This window comes from Colobus angolensis, unplaced genomic scaffold (assembly GCF_000951035.1).
Source record: "Colobus angolensis palliatus isolate OR3802 unplaced genomic scaffold, Cang.pa_1.0 Scaffold143, whole genome shotgun sequence".
NCBI classification, from domain to species: Eukaryota; Metazoa; Chordata; class Mammalia; order Primates; family Cercopithecidae; genus Colobus; species Colobus angolensis.
In genome coordinates, this window is record NW_012114522.1 from 3112406 (window position 1) to 3129463 (window position 17058).

The 17058-nt window shown below is 38.2% G+C and overlaps 1 protein-coding gene across 1 annotated transcript in view; it reads right to left on the minus strand.

The window, feature by feature from the left end:
* The window catches only part of KIAA0232 (KIAA0232 ortholog), a 110031-nt gene that overhangs the window by 54614 nt on the left and 38359 nt on the right, over nucleotides 1-17058 (minus strand). The window contains exon 2 of the mRNA XM_011935403.1: nucleotides 3144-3643. Within this exon, the coding sequence (XP_011790793.1) occupies nucleotides 3144-3374 (231 nt within the window). The 5' untranslated portion in view covers nucleotides 3375-3643. The remainder of the gene's footprint in view (nucleotides 1-3143; nucleotides 3644-17058) is intronic.

A 17058-nucleotide genomic window follows, 5' to 3' on the forward strand; every position in this document is an offset into this window, starting at 1 on the left:
TGACGATATCTCCATATTACAAGGCAGTTGTTCTCTGGAACTACATTGTAACCAGTCCACCACCACAACTGTGTTTAAACCCTGCCGAAATCAGAGGTTTATACGTGACTCAGCCTTAAACAAGACTAGGATCTGATCAGCTTTACTTCCTTATCATCCTGCACAGCTGAGACCAAACTGAGGCATCCAATCTGTTTCAGAACTCAAGAGCACTGTGTGTCTGCTTTAGCCTAAACCAGGAAAAGTGATGGGTCTTAAAACTGGCCGCTCAAGGCTAGACTAACTCAAGGACAAAGGGGTGAGAGAAGATGTGAGGAAATGAACACCCAGGAGTAGAGTAGTTTGGCCTCCGCTTGAGGGGCTGCGTTATCACCAGCATGAGCCAGAGATCAGGAAAGGGGGCACCCATCTTCACCCAGGTCTGTCACCTTGCTGTTAGCTGGAGTTCTGAATGACAGAAGCTAAGGACCCTTCCACTCTCCTTACTCTTGCTAGAAGAGAACCATCCTTGGCTTCTGCATCCTCTCTGCCTGGGAAAACAGTAAGCACATCCTCCCTTTGAGTCAGGCATCTGGCTTTTGCCACCTTTAATGAGAGACTGTAACTTCACGGGAAAGTAATGTAGGGGATAAAGGATTCTCAAGTCATGTCTTACTAAAACAGGTATCATTTAAAATTTAACCTTCTTCATCGGCATGGGACTTGGCACACACTGCTGTTACTCTGGACCAAGTAGAAAAGTATTTTAGGGCCTTTTATTTCCCTATGGATTCTCTTTGTAACTCCAGACATGTTATGCTTTCCCTAACCTTTATCTGTCTTGTGTCCTGAGGAATGAACCAGAACTCTGGAGGGAGGATCAAACACAGCTGAAGATACTGATAGTTCATCTTATCTCTGACCACAACCCCCTAGAGCTAGTAAAGAAACCACAGGATTCACAAGTCTGATCAGAGATGTGATTGACTATAATCTTATTAACATCTGGCCTGTTTTATCCTGTATGTCCTATAGCACCCAGAACATACTTTGTGCTAGTAAATGTATTGGTGTTGATTAAATATTCTAGACTGATATTGCTGACATACAACTCTAAGAAATGGGAAGTTCAAGTCCTACTAAAAAACTATCCTTTCCAGCCTAGGTAACAACAGACATAGTTTTATAAAAATTAGCTGGGTGGGGTGCCACACGCATGTGGTCCCAGCTACTCAGGAGACAGAGGCAGGAAGATCGCTTGAGCCCAGGAGGTTAAGACTGCAGTGAGCTATGATCACGCCACTGCACTCCAGCCTGGGCAATTACAGCAAGACCCTGTCTCAAAAAAAAAAAAATCATTCCCTATGAGTACATGCTTACAATGAAGTACATAATTTTTGAATGATGAGAAATATTTTCCTCATTTCTGGAAATGAAAGTCCTTCCATGTTTGTAGATTTAACGTCTTACTTGCCTGTAAAGGAGTATATTTGACATTTACCAGAAAGATGATGGCAAATAACAGAGCTCTGGTAAGGAAATTATACAAAATACTGACCACCAAAATAACACACTCGCTGATTATTAGGATTATTAGGTTATAAGTTAATCGCTTCAAAACCTTCCTGGATCTACTGCCAGCCAAGGCAGCAAGCAACCTGGAAGCAAGACACGTCCATCATGTCCAGCTAGACACGATGGGAAACCATCTCATCAAACATGCTCTGTACAACTGAATGTTAAGCTGGCTGGAAACAGTAGCTCCCATCTGTAATGCCAGCACTTTGCGAGGCTGAGGTGGGAGGATGGCTGGAGCCCAGGAGTTCAAGGCTTCAGTGAGCTATGATCACACCAATGCACTCCAGCCTGGGTGACAGAGCAAGACCCTGTCTAAAAAAAAAAAAAAAAAGCATCTTGGTGAAATCCTCTGTATGTGTTATTTATAGGACTTTGAGGATTTTTTGTGTGGTTTGGAGGGGCAAAGCCAATTTCTTCTGACAATGAAACTCTTCCTGCTTTGCTTTCAGTGTGGGTAACGATGGTTTAAAACAGCAACAAAAACTGCCCACAAAATACCTCCTTCTTTTTACTGTCCATAAAAACCAAAAGACTTTACGTGAAATTTGTACACAGAAGTCACTCAGAGCCCATTTATTCACTACTGATGACTCTGGTTCCCTCTGGTAGGCCTCATTTTCAGTAGCTCCTCTTAAGAATGAGACTGAGGTTAAGATTTTTTTCAAGAACCTGTATTTGGTTTCTCTTTCTTTCTTTCTCTCTCTCTCTCTCTCTCATGTGTATGCATGTGAGAGAGACTGGGTGTTGCTCTGTTGCCAAGGCTGGAGTGCAGTGGCGCAATCATGGCTCACTGCAGCCTCAACTTCCTGGGCTCAAGCGATCCTCCCACCTCAGCCTGCTGAGTAGCTACAGACTACAGGCACGTGTCACCATGCCTGGCTAATTTTTTAATACTTTTTAAGAGACTGGATTCTATGTTACCAAGGCTGGTCTCAAACTCCCAGTTTAAAGGGATCCTCCCAAAGTGTTGGGATTATAAATGTGAACTACCACACCCAGCCCAATTTCTCACTATAAACTCAGCAGCAAAGTCAAGTAAAATGTGTAATGATCAACTTACAAGGTGACACACACTGAGTTATGGCAAAACTGTGTGCTTTACCGAAGTTTAAGTCTACTGATTTGTCATACATACTGACTAATAAGCAGTTCAATATCTTTCTTGCAGATAAAATACAAGATTAAATTTGGAATGGTAAGAAGTATAATAGATACAATGTTTAAATACCTATTCATAATGTGTGAGTTTTCTAAATAGTAGAAATCAACATTCTAGAGCACTGCTACTCAAAGGTAGCAGATCATCAAACTATGACCAATCCATGACAAGATCTGGAGTCTATGCCAAAACGTAATCAACAGTGAGAAAGTCTAACCATGAATAAAATAACTGCACTTCACAGGGTGCTCAGTGACACAGGCTGATTGACACTCCAAGGCAATCTTACCATCTGGTCACTGACAGGTTAAATGTTTGCAGACACACATAAATAGCCCAGTTTTAAAGTATGAAAGTGCTTGTTTAAGAGGAATGTATACATACAGATACAATCAGTTTTCACAAAACACTTAAAATATGTAAATACCTGTTCCTGCAGGTCGTAGTCATAGCTGTCATGCAGCAGAAGACTGAGGACATACCGAGTGTAAATCATGGCATCAATGCCACATTTCTCGAGCTCTTGTCCCAGCCAGGTCTGCACTGGACCCAAAGCATGAAGCAGAGACATTTCAGAAACAGACACAGGGCCTGGATAAGAACTTGAGGAGCTTTCAGATGGCAAACCATCCACAACAACTGTACAGATAGGGTACATGAATTTAGGTTGCCGACATCCTTAAAATGTGAAGCATTTTCTGCAGTTGATATTCTGTTGGTATCTGGAGGGGATTTTCACTCCAGTAAAAAGGACAGATGCTTGACATGTAGGATAAGCATTTATTTTTGCTGGTAGTCAGCCACCTAAAACAGACTTTCCCTCTTCAGACATGATTAATGAATCAACATCCTGATAGCAACATACATGTAGATGTGATTTTCTACTTTAATTTCACATTGAGGCCAAATGGAAGTCTCCGGCAGAACCTACAAAAATGAGAGAGGAAAAAAAAATATGCATTATATATAAATAATAAATTATTGACCTTTTGAGAATAAAAATCAAATGAATCAAATGTCCCTCTTTATTATTTTTGGTTTCTTAGAACACTGATATCCCCCCCTACAATCTTTGACATTTTAAATTTTTAAAATGAATCCAGGCACTGTGGTACCTTCCTGTATACCAGCAAGTTGGAAGGCTGCAGCAGGAAGACTGCTTGAACCCAGGAGTTCCAGGCTGCCCTGCACCATGACTGTACCTATGAATAACCCCTGCAATCCAGCGTGGGGAATATATTGAGATCATGTTTTTAAAAATAAATGTTTAAAAAACCTAAAACAACATTGTGAACTTTTAAAAAGCTGAGTATCATTTAAAACAAATAAAAATTCAGAAGTTGATGCTCTCCTCCTGCTCAATTATACCAATTTTTTTTTTTTTTTTTTTTTTTTGCTATCTCAAGAGATTGGACTAGTAAAATTTTGTTTCTGTAACGCTGAAAAACTTAACTAATAAATCACTAGTTCATAACTAAGCATAACGGAAATCAGTAGATGAAGAGTAATTTCATTGAAACATGGGTAAAAAAAAGTAGTTCTTTATGTTTTATACAGGTAATTAATTACTTTGTAAGGCTTGAAACTTTAGGACTGGTCATCTCTGATTTCACACAAATAAAGGTGGAGCACCAGTCTGTTACAGCCAGGCTATACTCTTATACCTATTGCAACTTTTCTTCTCATATACCTAGGTTGCATTTCTTAGCTTTTACGACAGATGACACACTTTTAGTTTAATAGCTTCCCCAAAATTAACATACTTTCAATATGTGAAAGTAATCTAACAATTGCTTTATTAAATCATAATATTCTTTATATTAGAGTTCTGGCTAATTTACAAACCACTAGAAAATGAAAACTAATGTAATGAAAGGTAAACCTCCTAAACTCAACTTTTACATGAATTTTAACAGACAATAAGAGGGTTATCAAAAATTACTTTCAAAGTATTGTTAATAAATGTTAGTAAAAGCATCAAGTCAGAAAGATAAATACTGTTACCCAAAGATTTAAAACTGAGTTTCTTAAATTTATCTATCGCTACATGGTAAATTTTACACACATTAAATATAAAGACAGCAGTTTTAAGTTCACCACAGGACTAAGTTACTAAATTAATGTGTCACTAATACATGTTTTGCTACTTTTGAAATCCTCTCTACTACTCTCTTATCTGAATTATGACAACTAGATAAATTAAAGCAAAGATTTTCTGTAACTTTCACCAGCTGAACTTTTCCAACTGACTTTCAAAACATTCCATAATTCATTTAACGTTTGGATCTCAGGATGCCAGAGAGATTGTTAATTAAATAATACACTCAATTCTGGAGACGTGCAAGAAATATGAAGAAAATGACCCCTAGAACACTATAAAAAAATTACCCAAACTTGTGATAAACAGAAAATTTTTAAAGCACTCAGAGAAAAAAGAAACATTAAATATAGCAAACAAAAGATAAGTATGACATCAGTTTTCTTGTTGGAAACAATGCAAGTGAGCAGATAATGGAGCAAAAACTTTAAAGTACTGAAAGAAAAAAAACTGTCAACCCAGAATTCTATACTCACTGAAAGTGTCTTTCAAAAAGATACTTGCACACGCATATTTATAGCAGCACAATCTGCTATTGCAAAAATATGGAACCAGCCCAAATGCCCATCAATCAATGAGGGGATAAAGAAATTGTGGTGTGTGTGTATATATGTACACACACACATATACAATTACTACTCAGTCACAAAAGGGAGTGAAATAATGGCATTTGCAGTGACCGTGATGAAACTAGAGACCATTATTCTAAGTGAAGTAATATAGTAATAGAAAACCAAACACTGTATGTTCTCACTCACAAGTGGGAGCCAAGCTATGAGGATACAAAGGCATGATACCAGTGGACTTTGGGAACTCGGGGGGAAAGGGGGAGACGGGTAAGGGATAAAAGACTATAAACCAGGTAGAGTGCATGCTGCTCAGGTGAAGGGTGCATCAAAATCTCAGAAATCACCACTAAAGAACTTATTCATGTAACCAAACACCCCTGTTCCCCAAAAACCTATGGAAATAAAAAATAAAAATAAAAAGCAAAAAATTTAAAACTTTCAAAATGAAAGTGAAACGACTTTTTCTAATATGCAAAAACTGAAGGAATTTATTGCCAGCAAATGCTATGATTTAAATATCACCTCCAAGCCTCATGTCAAAATTTAACTGCCATTGTGATAGTATTAAGAGGTAAGACCTTTAAGAGGTCATGAGGGCTCCAACCTCATATCACAGGAGTGGGTTCCTGATAAAAGGATAAGTTCAGCCCCATTTCTCTCTGTCTAAAGCACTCTCGCCTGCTCTTACCCTCCTCCTCATGTGATGCTTTCTGCCATGGCATGACCCTCACTACATGCCAGTGCCATGCTTTTGGACTTCCCAGCCTCCAGGAACTGTGAGTCAAATAAACTATTCTTTATAAATACCTAATCTATGTCATTCTGTTATAGCAACAGAAAACAGACTAAGACAGAACAAAATGTGGATCCATTCAAGGGAACAAAGAGCACCAGAAATAACAACATTTTGTCTTATTATTTAAATATCTTTAAAAGATAATTGTTTAAACAAAAATAATACAAAACATTGTAGAGCTTTTATTTAATAACATACATATAAGTAAAATGTAAGCCAACAGTAGCATAAAGGCCAGGAGTGGACAAACGTTAAGAATACTATTATAAGGTTCTTGTATGAAAATGGTATATCTACTATCACTTGAAGACAAATTCTGATAATATAACTGTTAATAATAATGAATGTAAATGACCTAAACACATCAATTAAAAGGCAGAGATAGACTGAATTTTAAAACAGCAAGACCTAATTATATGCTGCTTATTAAAAAAAACCCTCCACTTAATTCTTTCCACAGAATTCAAATTTATTTTCCTAAATGTCAATCTGGTAGATGTAGCCTAAACATGTCAGCTTTTCCCCAAACTTCTCTACCTGCTCTACCCAAGTAAGATACGGCTTCTTTTTTTCCCTTTTTAATCTTTATTTTAGATTCAGGGGATACATGTGCAAGTTTGTTACCTGGGTATGTTGCATGATGTTGAGGTTTGGGGTATGAATTATTCCATTGCCCAAGTACTGGTACAAAAATAGATATGTAGACCAATGGAACTGAATAGAGAACCCAGAAATAAAGGTGTACACCTGCAGCCATCGAAAACTACCCAACAGTTTTTTCAACACCTACCGCCTCCCCCCATCATCACTATAGCAATCTTCAGTGTCTACTGCTGTCACCTTTACATCCACGAGTAACTGATGTTTAACTCCCACTTTTAAGTGAGAACATGCAGTATTCGATTTTCTGTTCCTACATTAATTCACTTAGGATATTATCCTCCAGCTGCATATCCACGTTGCTGCAAAGGACAGATTTCATTCTTTTATTTTAATGGCTGTATAGTATTCCATGGTATATATGTACCACATTTTATTTATGCAATCCACTGTTGATGGGCACCCAGGTTGATTCCATATCTTTGCTAGTGTGAATAGTGCCATGATGAACATATGAGTACATGTGTCTTTTTGGAAGAATAATTTCTTTTCTGAGATGTACCCAGTAATGGGATTGCTGGGTCAAATGGTAGTTCTGTTTCAAGTTCTTTGAGAAATCTCCAAACTGTTTTCCACAGTGGCAGAACTAATTTACATTCCCACCAACAGTGCGTAAGTGTTCCCTTTTCTCTGCAGCCTCGTTAGCATCTGTTTTTTAACTTCTAACAACAGCCATTCTGACTGATGTAAGATGGTAACTCATTGTGGTTTTGATTTGCATCTCTCTGATAATCAGCGATGTGGAACTTTTTTTTATACGTTTGTTGGCTGCTTGTATGTCTTCTTTTGAAAACTGTTCATGTCTTTTGCCCACTTTTTATGGGGTTATTTTTTTCTTGTTTAATTGTTTAAGTTTCCAATAGATTCTGGATATTGGACCTGTGTCCAATATCCAGATGTAGTTTGCAAATATTTTCTCCTATTCTGTAGGTAGTCTGTATACGAAATGGTGTATCTATCAATACGGTACACTGTTTACTCTGTTGATAATTTCTTTTGCTATACATAAGCTCTTTAGCTTAATTAGATCTCATTTGTCAATGTTTTTGTTGCAATTGCTTTTGAGGACTTAGTTAAGACAAATTCCTTCCTAAGGCCAGAATGGTGTTTCCAAGTTTTTTTTCTAGGGTTTTTATAGTTTTCTTACATTTAAATATCCATAATCCGTCTTGGGTCAATTTTTATATATACTGAAAGGTAGGGGTCCATTTTCATTCCTCTGCATATGGCTAGTAATTTATTCCAGGACCATTTATTGAACAGGGAGTCCTTCTCCTGTTGCTTATTTTTGTCAAGTTTGTTGAAGATTCGATGGCTACAAGTATACACCTTTATTTCTGGGTTCTCTATTCTGTTCCATTGGTCTACCTATCTATTTTTGTACCAGTACCATGCTGTTTTGGTTACTGTAGCCTTATGGTATAGTTTGAAGTCAGGTAACATGAAACCACTGGTTTTGTTCTTTTTGCTTAGGATTGCTTTGGCTATTCGGGCTGTTTTTTGGTTCCATATTAATTTTAGAATAGTTTTTTTTTTTCCAATTCTGTGAAAAATGACATTAGTAGTTTGATGGGAACAGTGTTTAATATGTAGACTGCTTTGGGCTGTATGGCCATCGTAACAATATCAATTCTTCCAGTCCATGAGCATGAAATATTTTTCCATATTTTTGTTATCTATGATTTTATCGTTCTTCTTACAGAGATCTTTCACCTCCTTCATTAGATGTATTCCTAGGTTGTGTGTGTGTGTGTGTGTGTGTGTGCGTGCGTGCGCATTGTCTATTGTAAATGGAAGTGTTCTCTGTTGAAGGAACCACTGAGCTACTGCCAGTACAGGGAGTGTATTCTTTTTCTTCTTTGAGACGGAGTCTTGCTCTGTCACCCAGGCTGGTGTGCACTGGTGCAATTTTGGCTCACTGCAACCTCTGCCTTCTGGGTTCCAGCAATTCTCTGACTCAGCCTCCCAAGTAGCTGGGATTACAGGTGCCCGCCACCATGCCCAGCTAATTTTTGTATTTTTAGTAGAGACAGGGTTTCACCATCTTGGCCAGGCTGGTCTTAAACTCCTGACCGCGTGATCCACCTGCCTCGGCCTCCCAAAGTGCTGGGATTACAGGCATGAGCCACTGTGCCCAGCCTGGGAATGTATTCTTAATTTGGTTCTTGGTCTGAATGTTATAGGTGTATAAAATCCACTTTAAATATAAAGACACAAATAGGTTAAAAGTAAAAGGATAGAAAAAATACTACACTAACATTAATAAAAAGAAAGCTAGGGTATCTACATCACTTTCTGACAAAAGTAAATTTCAGTGCAAAAAATACTAACAGAGATAAAGAAGGTCAATTCATAATGATAAAGGGATGGATGTATCAAAAGGACGTACCAGTCCTTTGTATTATACATCTAATAGCATATTTGCAAAATATATGAAACAAAAATTGATAGAACTGCAAAGATAAATAAACAAGTCCACAACTACACTAGATTTCAAAACCTCTTTGTCAGTCACTGCAAGAAGAAATACACAAAAAAATCCATAAGGATACAGAGAGAACAACATTATCAACCAACTTGACCTAAGATAAACTGTATCTTTGGCCACAGAAAAGGTACAATAAGCTTAAAAGAATTCAATCATACATGCATATTCTCTGACCACACGGAATTATAATTAGTAACATAAAGATGTCTGGAAAAGCTTCCAAATATATGAGAACTAAAAACATATTTCTAAACAATAGGGGAGGCCAGGTGCGGTGACTCACGCCTGTTAATTCCAGCACTTTGGGAGGCCGAGGCGGGTGGATCACGAGGTCAGGAGGTCAAGACCATCCTGGCTAACACGGTGAAACATCTCTACTAAAAATACAAAAAAATTAACCAGGCATGGTGGTGGGTGCCTGTAGTCCCAGCTACTCGGGAGGCTGAGGCGAGATAATCGTTTGAACCTGGGAGGCGGAGGCTGCAGTGGGCCGAGATCGCACCACTGCACTCCAGCCCGGGGAACAGAGCGAGACTCCATCTCAAAAAAAAAAAAAAAAGGGGGGGGGGGGGAAGAAATTTGAGAAATTAGTAAGTACTATACTTCGAACTGAATGTAAATGAAAACACAACCTATCAATATTTTTAGGATGCCACAAAAGCAGTACTGAGAAAGAAAAGTAGAACACTGTCTATATTAGAAAAGGTCTTAAATCAATGATCTCAGTTTTCACCTTAAGAAGCTAGTAAAAGAAGGGCAAACGAATCCTAAACTAAGCAGAAAAAAGAAAAAAGATCAGAGCAGAAACCAATGAAATAGAAAGCAGAAAAACAATAAAACCAAAAACAGGTTCTTTAACCTCTAGCCAGACTGATCAGGAAAGAGAGAAGACATAGATTACCAACATCAGGAATGAGAGCGGTGAGATCACTACAGATTCTATAGGTATAAAAATGAGAATAAGGGATACTAGGAAAAACTTTACACCAATAAATTCAATAACTTAAATGAAATGGAAAAATTCCTTGAAAGATACAAACTACCAAAGCTTACTCAAGAAGAAACAGAATGAATAGTCCTGTATCTATAAAGGGAACTGAAATTATAGTTTAAAACTCACAAAGAAATCGCTAAGCCCATATAGCTTCATAGGTGAATTCTACCAAATATTTAAGAAAAGCCTAATTCCAATTCTATACAAACTCTCCCAATACTTCTCAAATCATGTTACGAAGACAGCATTAAGCTGATACCAAAAGCCAATAAAGATATTACAAGAAACAGGCCGGGCGCAGTGGCTCATGCCTGTAATCCCAGCACTTTGGGAGGCCGAGGCGGGTGGATCACAGGTCAGGAGATCGAGACCATCCTGGCTAACACGGTGAAACCCCGTCTCCACTAAAAGTACAAAAAAATTAGCTGGGCGTGACCGGGCGCGGTGGCTCACGCCTGTAATCCCAGCACTTTGGGAGATCGAGGCAGGCAGATCTCAAGCTCAGGAGATCGAGACCATCCTGGCTAACATGGTGAAACCCCATCTCTACTAAAAATACAAAAAATTATCAGGGCGTGGTGGTGGATGCCTGTAGTCCCAGCTACTCGGGAGGCTGAGGCAGGAGAATGGCGTGAACCCGGAAGGCGGAGCTTGCAGTGAACCGAGATCTCGCCACTGCACTCCAGCCTGGGTGACACAGTGAGACTCCATCTCAAAAAATAAAAAATAATAATAAAAAAACCCAGATCAAAGTACTTAAATCATTATATAAGTAAATACTTTTCCAAGAAGCAGACCAAACATAATGCCACACTTCACACAAGTAATTTAATAATGAAGGCTTTTTTGGAGCAGTGAGCACTTGTTTTGAAGAAGTTCACAAATCTTCCCAAAATCTCATCCCTCATGTAATAATATTCCAGGAAACATGGAACCATCTTTTTATACTCTATATGACATATATTACTAAAAATAATTCAATTTACAACTCCCATTGGTGTTCCTAATTATTTATAAGCTATAAGTGACATACTATCTACAGTTCAGTTTCTTTAATGTTCAAGTACAGCAGACATGTGGCCAAGTTAATTTAAATATTAAGATATTTCCCTGTTTCATAATACACTATAAATAATTTTAGGTGTGATTATAACATATGAAAATGATTTCAAAAAGCATACTGTCTTTTGAACACGGCTGCATAAATACTATTTGCGGACTGTTCTCTCGATTTACTTTTGTTACAGCACAACTGATCAAAAAGAGCATCAGACAGTCAACAGTTACAAACTGGGCTTCTCTGGGCAAAATGTAAAATGTGGATGTTATGGAGAAAAATCTGGGCAGTTCTATTCAACCGATATATTCACTTGCTGAAGTAAGTGGTCTTTATTAGTATCACAGCACTTCTTTCTTTCTTATGTTTATCATATATACCTTTATTAGCAAAGTTTTAAAGTATTTTTAAAATATAAAAATAGAAACACACACTCATACATAATTTCAGCACCTAATATTCACTGTTAGTATTTTGGTGTGATTATTAGTGTTTTTTCCTTTGTGTAGAACTTTAAATTTATTATTATTTCCATATATTAAATAATAACATACATATACTTTCGTATTCTGCCTTTTTCACCTGGCATCATGTCATCCCCATGGTGTTCTAAGACCCTTACCGCACTGACCAATATGGTAGCCACTAGTCACATGTGGCTATTTTAAACCAAAAGTCAGTTCCTCAGTCACCCTAGCTACAGTTCAAGTGCTCAACAGCCACATGTAGCTAGTGTGCAAATATAGGACATTTCCATAATCACAGAAGTTCTACTAAACGACACTGGTTTTGACTCTCTCCTCTCTAGTAAATGACTACGTTTTGACTCTCTCCTCTCTAGTAAATGACTACATTGAGCTTAACAAAGACTCATTAGCTCTTTCAACAGAGCTATGCCCCTCCCGCACGTTCCCGTAGATTGTCCAAGACACTACCTGGAAGGAAGGCTACTAATCACAGCTATTCTGAAATAACACAATGAGCTCAGAAAGAACTGTTCGAGAGAACTGGAAAACATCTACTTTATGTTTGATAGGCATCAAATTTCAAAAAGTCAAATTTCTTACATTTCAATGTAATCATGGAAGGTTCAATGACAAAGTCAGACTGTATGGAATAACAAGAACAACTAAAGCTTACTGACAAAACAAAGAGAGAACTGAGAATAATTAGGATATGTGGTCAAGAACAAACTGAGGGAAAAGGTTAAAAATAGGGTAGATTATGCAGCAAAAACAATTCCCAAATTACAGTAGCCTAACACAAAGGTTTATATCTTAAAAAAAAAAAGAAAGAAAGAAAGAAACGTTAGGCCAGGCACAGTGGCTCACACCTATAATCCCAGCACTTTGGGTGGCCGAGGCAGGGAGATTGCTTGAGCTCAGGAGTTCAAGACCAGCCTGGGCAACACGGTGAGACCCCATCTCTACCAAAAAAGTACAAATATCAGCCAGGCATGGTGGCTCACGCCTGGAGTCCCAGCTACTCAGGAGGCTGAGGTGGGAGGATCACTGGAGCTCAGGAGGCAGAGGGTGCAGTGAGCCGAGATACTGCCAAAGCACTACAGCCTAGGTGACAGAGTGAGACCCTGTCTCAGAAAGAAAAAGAAAAATTTATAGGGTACGTGGGCAATTTTGTTACATGCATAGATTGCACAGTAAGTCAGGGTTTACGCAGTATCTGGCTATGTCTGGCTTGTGCCTTATCACTTAAGATAATGACCTCCAGTTCCATCAACGTTGCTTCAAAAGACATGATTTCACTCTTTTTTTATGTCTGAATAGCATTCTATAGTGTGCAGAGACCACATTTTCTTTACCCATTTATTCACCGATGGACACTTAGGTTGATTCTACATCTTTGCTATTGTGAATAGTGCTGCAATAAACATATGAGTACAGGTATCTTTCTGACGTGTTCTTTTGGGTAGATACCCAACAGTGGGAATGCTGAACCGAATGCTCATTCTATTTTTAGTTCTTTGAGAAATCTCCATACTCTTTTCCATAGAAGCTATACTAATTTACATTCTCACCAAAAATGCTTAAGAGTTTCTTTTTCTCTGTATCCGTGCAAAGAAGTGGTTTTTTTTTGTTTGTTTTTTTGTTTTTGTCTTTTTAATAATAGCCATTCTGACTGGGGTAACATGACAACTCATTCTGGTTTTGGTACGCATTTCTCTGACGACTGGTGATGCCGAGCTTTTCTTCATATACATGTAAGGTCATGCGTATGTCTTCTTTTTAAAAAAAAAGTCTATTCATGTCTTTGCCCACTTTGTAATGGGATCTTTTTGTTTTTTGCCGTTGAAGTGTCTGAATTCCTTGTATATTCTGGATATTAGTTCCCTATCAGATAAATAGTTTGCAAACATTTTCTCTCATTCTACAGGCTGTCTCTTCAATCTGCTAATGATTTCTTTTGCTCTGCTGAAGCTTTTTAGTTTCATTAAGTCCCATTTGTCTATTTCTGCTTTAGTTGCCTGTGTTTTCGAGGTCTTAGTTACAGATTCTTTGCCTATATTAATGTCCAGAAGAGTTTTCCCTAGGTTTTCTTCTAGTATTTTTATAGTTTCAGGTCTTACGTTTAGGTCTTTAATCCATCTTGAGTTGATTTTTTGTATATGGTGAGAGACTGGGGTCCAGTTTCATTCTTATGCATAGGGCAATCCAATTTTTCCAGCACCATTTCTTTAAGAGGGTGTCTTTCTCTGATGTATGTTGTTGTTAGCGTTGTCAAAGATCAGTTGGCTATAAATATGTGGCTTAATTTCTGGATTCTCTATTCTGTTCCATTGTCCATACATCTATTTTTACACCAGTACCATGCTGTTTTGGTTACTATATACCCTTGTAATATAATTTGAGTCAGGTAATGTCATACCCCCAGGTTTGTTCATTTGGTCAGGATTGCTTTGGCTATTAGCGTTCTTTTTTGATTTCATATGAATTTTAGGATTTTTTTTCTAATTCTGTAAAACATGACATTGGTATTTTGATAGGGGTTACATTGAATCTGTAGATTGCTTTGGACAGTATGGTCACTTTAATGATATTAATTCTTCCAATTCATGAGCATGGGATGCTTTTCCATTTATTTGTCATCTATAATTTCTTTTATTGGTGTTTTGTAGTCTTCCTTATAGAGATCTTTCACCTCCATGGTTAAATGTATTCCTAGGTACCTTTTTTATAGCTATTGTAAATGGAACTGCCTTCTTGATTTATTTCTCAGCTAGATCATTATTGGTATATAGAAACATTACTGATTTTTGTATGCCAATTTTGTATCCTGCAACTTTACTGAATTTATTTATTAAATCTAGGAGGTTTTTTGGTGGAGTCTTTAGGTTCTTCTAGATATAAGAGCATATCAATGGCAAATAGGGAGATAATTTGACCTCCTCTTTTCCAATTTGGATGCCTTTTATATCTTTCTCTTGCTTAATTTCTCTTGTTAGGACTTCCACAAAGGTTTATATCCTTCTCATACTATGTGTTCATCCTGGATTGGCAGAAATGTTCAGGGTAATCACTCATAATCATTCTGGGACACAGGGTGACAAAATGGCCATCATCTTGAACCCTGCTAGTCCAGGGGGCCACAGAAAATAAGATCTGGACCAAAGCTGGCACTGGTACTTCGAAAGCTTCCTCTTGGAAGTGAGCTACTCACATTTTATGAGTCAAAGCAAGTCTCTTAGCCTCACTTCACTTCAATAGGGCAGGTATCACTAGCCCTAATGACCACTTCAAGGGGTAGAATATGGGGCTATTAATAGGAAACAACTCTGAAATCTAACATTATTGAAACTAACATTCTGGTAAACATAGACAACTATCAGGGACAAAAGTAATAGGATCATAAAAGTTTCAGAAAGCACAGATATGGCTGAAACACTAACACCCAACTGGCAATGGAATCATTCCTGCCCTGCCTTTCTGAAGAAGCCCTTTCTAATTATTTAAGGGCATACCACGGTCTTCCTCCCAACACTTACAGAGTGCTGGCTGTCCTCATGGCCTTCTGCCTTGTGATGATGTCCTTTTACACTATTCTCTAACTGCCTCCTGGGAATGGGTTCCTTATCAAATAAGGCTTAAAGTTCTTCAGGTCAAACTGTGACATACTCCACATGTACTATTTAGTAGAATGCTTAGGCCTTGGCAGGTGATCAAAACTGTGCTGAACTAACTACTTCCCAAATCTAAATGGAGAATAAATTCTGAAAAAGAGAAGTCTGGTAAATAAAACGATATTCGTAATACTAGCAGGTGGGAGGAAAAACCCCAACTCCGATCACATTCTGAGTCCACAGGCAGGGACTAACTAACATAGGAATTTTAACTCATTCTCTCACAATCCCATGTCCTAGAGGTTTCTAGTGTACAAGGCACTGTGCATGGTGTCAGTGATATTGAGACAATCACAACCCTCTCGGAATTTTCCTTTAGGTATTTACCATCCTATATTAGCAGGCTTTCACCTTAGGTAAAGCAACTTGTCCTCTTCCCACTGAAGCCCTCTACCGTTCCCTCTGATCTAGTACGGTACTTCTGCAAGTCATGCTTGAACTCTATTTTTAACTGGTCCTTTCTAACTACAAAGTTCACACTCACATTGTTGATGTGCTCGGTACCCAAGACTCAGCGTTACCTGCAACTGTCTTTTCATAATTATTCAATTTGGGTGTTTATAGGACTTTCACACAAGGAAAAGCCTTGAGGGGGAAGGCATAAACGATATATAACATAAAGTAAAAGAAAGAATATAGAAAAGAGAATAAAGAAAACAGACATTTGAAATATTAAGACTCTGGCTTTTGGACTCTATTACTTTTCACCAAAATCCTAAATAATATTTGCCTGCAGTGCGAACATACAATTAAGTAGTTATACATTTATACATAATTCTTGCCTGTTTTTTTTTTTCTCTTTTTTGAGACATAGTCTCACTCTGTTGCCCAGGCTAGAGTGCAGTAGCATGACGTCAGCTCACTGAAACCTCCACCTCCCAGGTTCAAGCGATTCTCCTGCCTTAGCCTCCTGAGTAGCTGGGACTACAGGTGCACATCACCACACCTAGCTAATTTTTGTATTTTTGGTAGAGATGGGGTTTCACCATGTTGGCCAGTCTGGTCTCCTGACCTCAAGTGATCTACTCGCGTTGGCCTCCCAAAGTGCTATGATTACAGGCATGAGTCACTGTGCCTGGCCTTGTCTGTTATTTTCTGATCTCAGCACACGAATTTGGAACCCAAGATAATGCTTATTCTCTTCAGTAGGTAACATGGCTCCAAAGCCAATTTACACCCAGAAAAGAAAATCCATAAAGAATCTACAACCCAAACTGGAATTCAAGCATTGAAAACAGGAACCAAGGGCTATAAACTAAATTATGTAAACTGGTTTACTCTAGGTTTCTGAAAAGCTATGTAGAAATGGACAATCAGACCTACAGTTTTCTTCCCCATTCTAGAAGTGTGTCAAGTCCCAGGAAATGAATAAGGTTTTTAAAAAAGTAATGTAATCAACAAAACTAGTATGAGACTTGAGTTCTTTTTTTTTTTTTTTTTTTTTGAGACGGAGTCTCACTCTGTCGCCCAGGCTGGAGTGCAGTGGCGCCATCTCGGCTCACTGCAAGCTCCGCCTCCCGGGTTTACGCCATTCTCCTGCCTCAG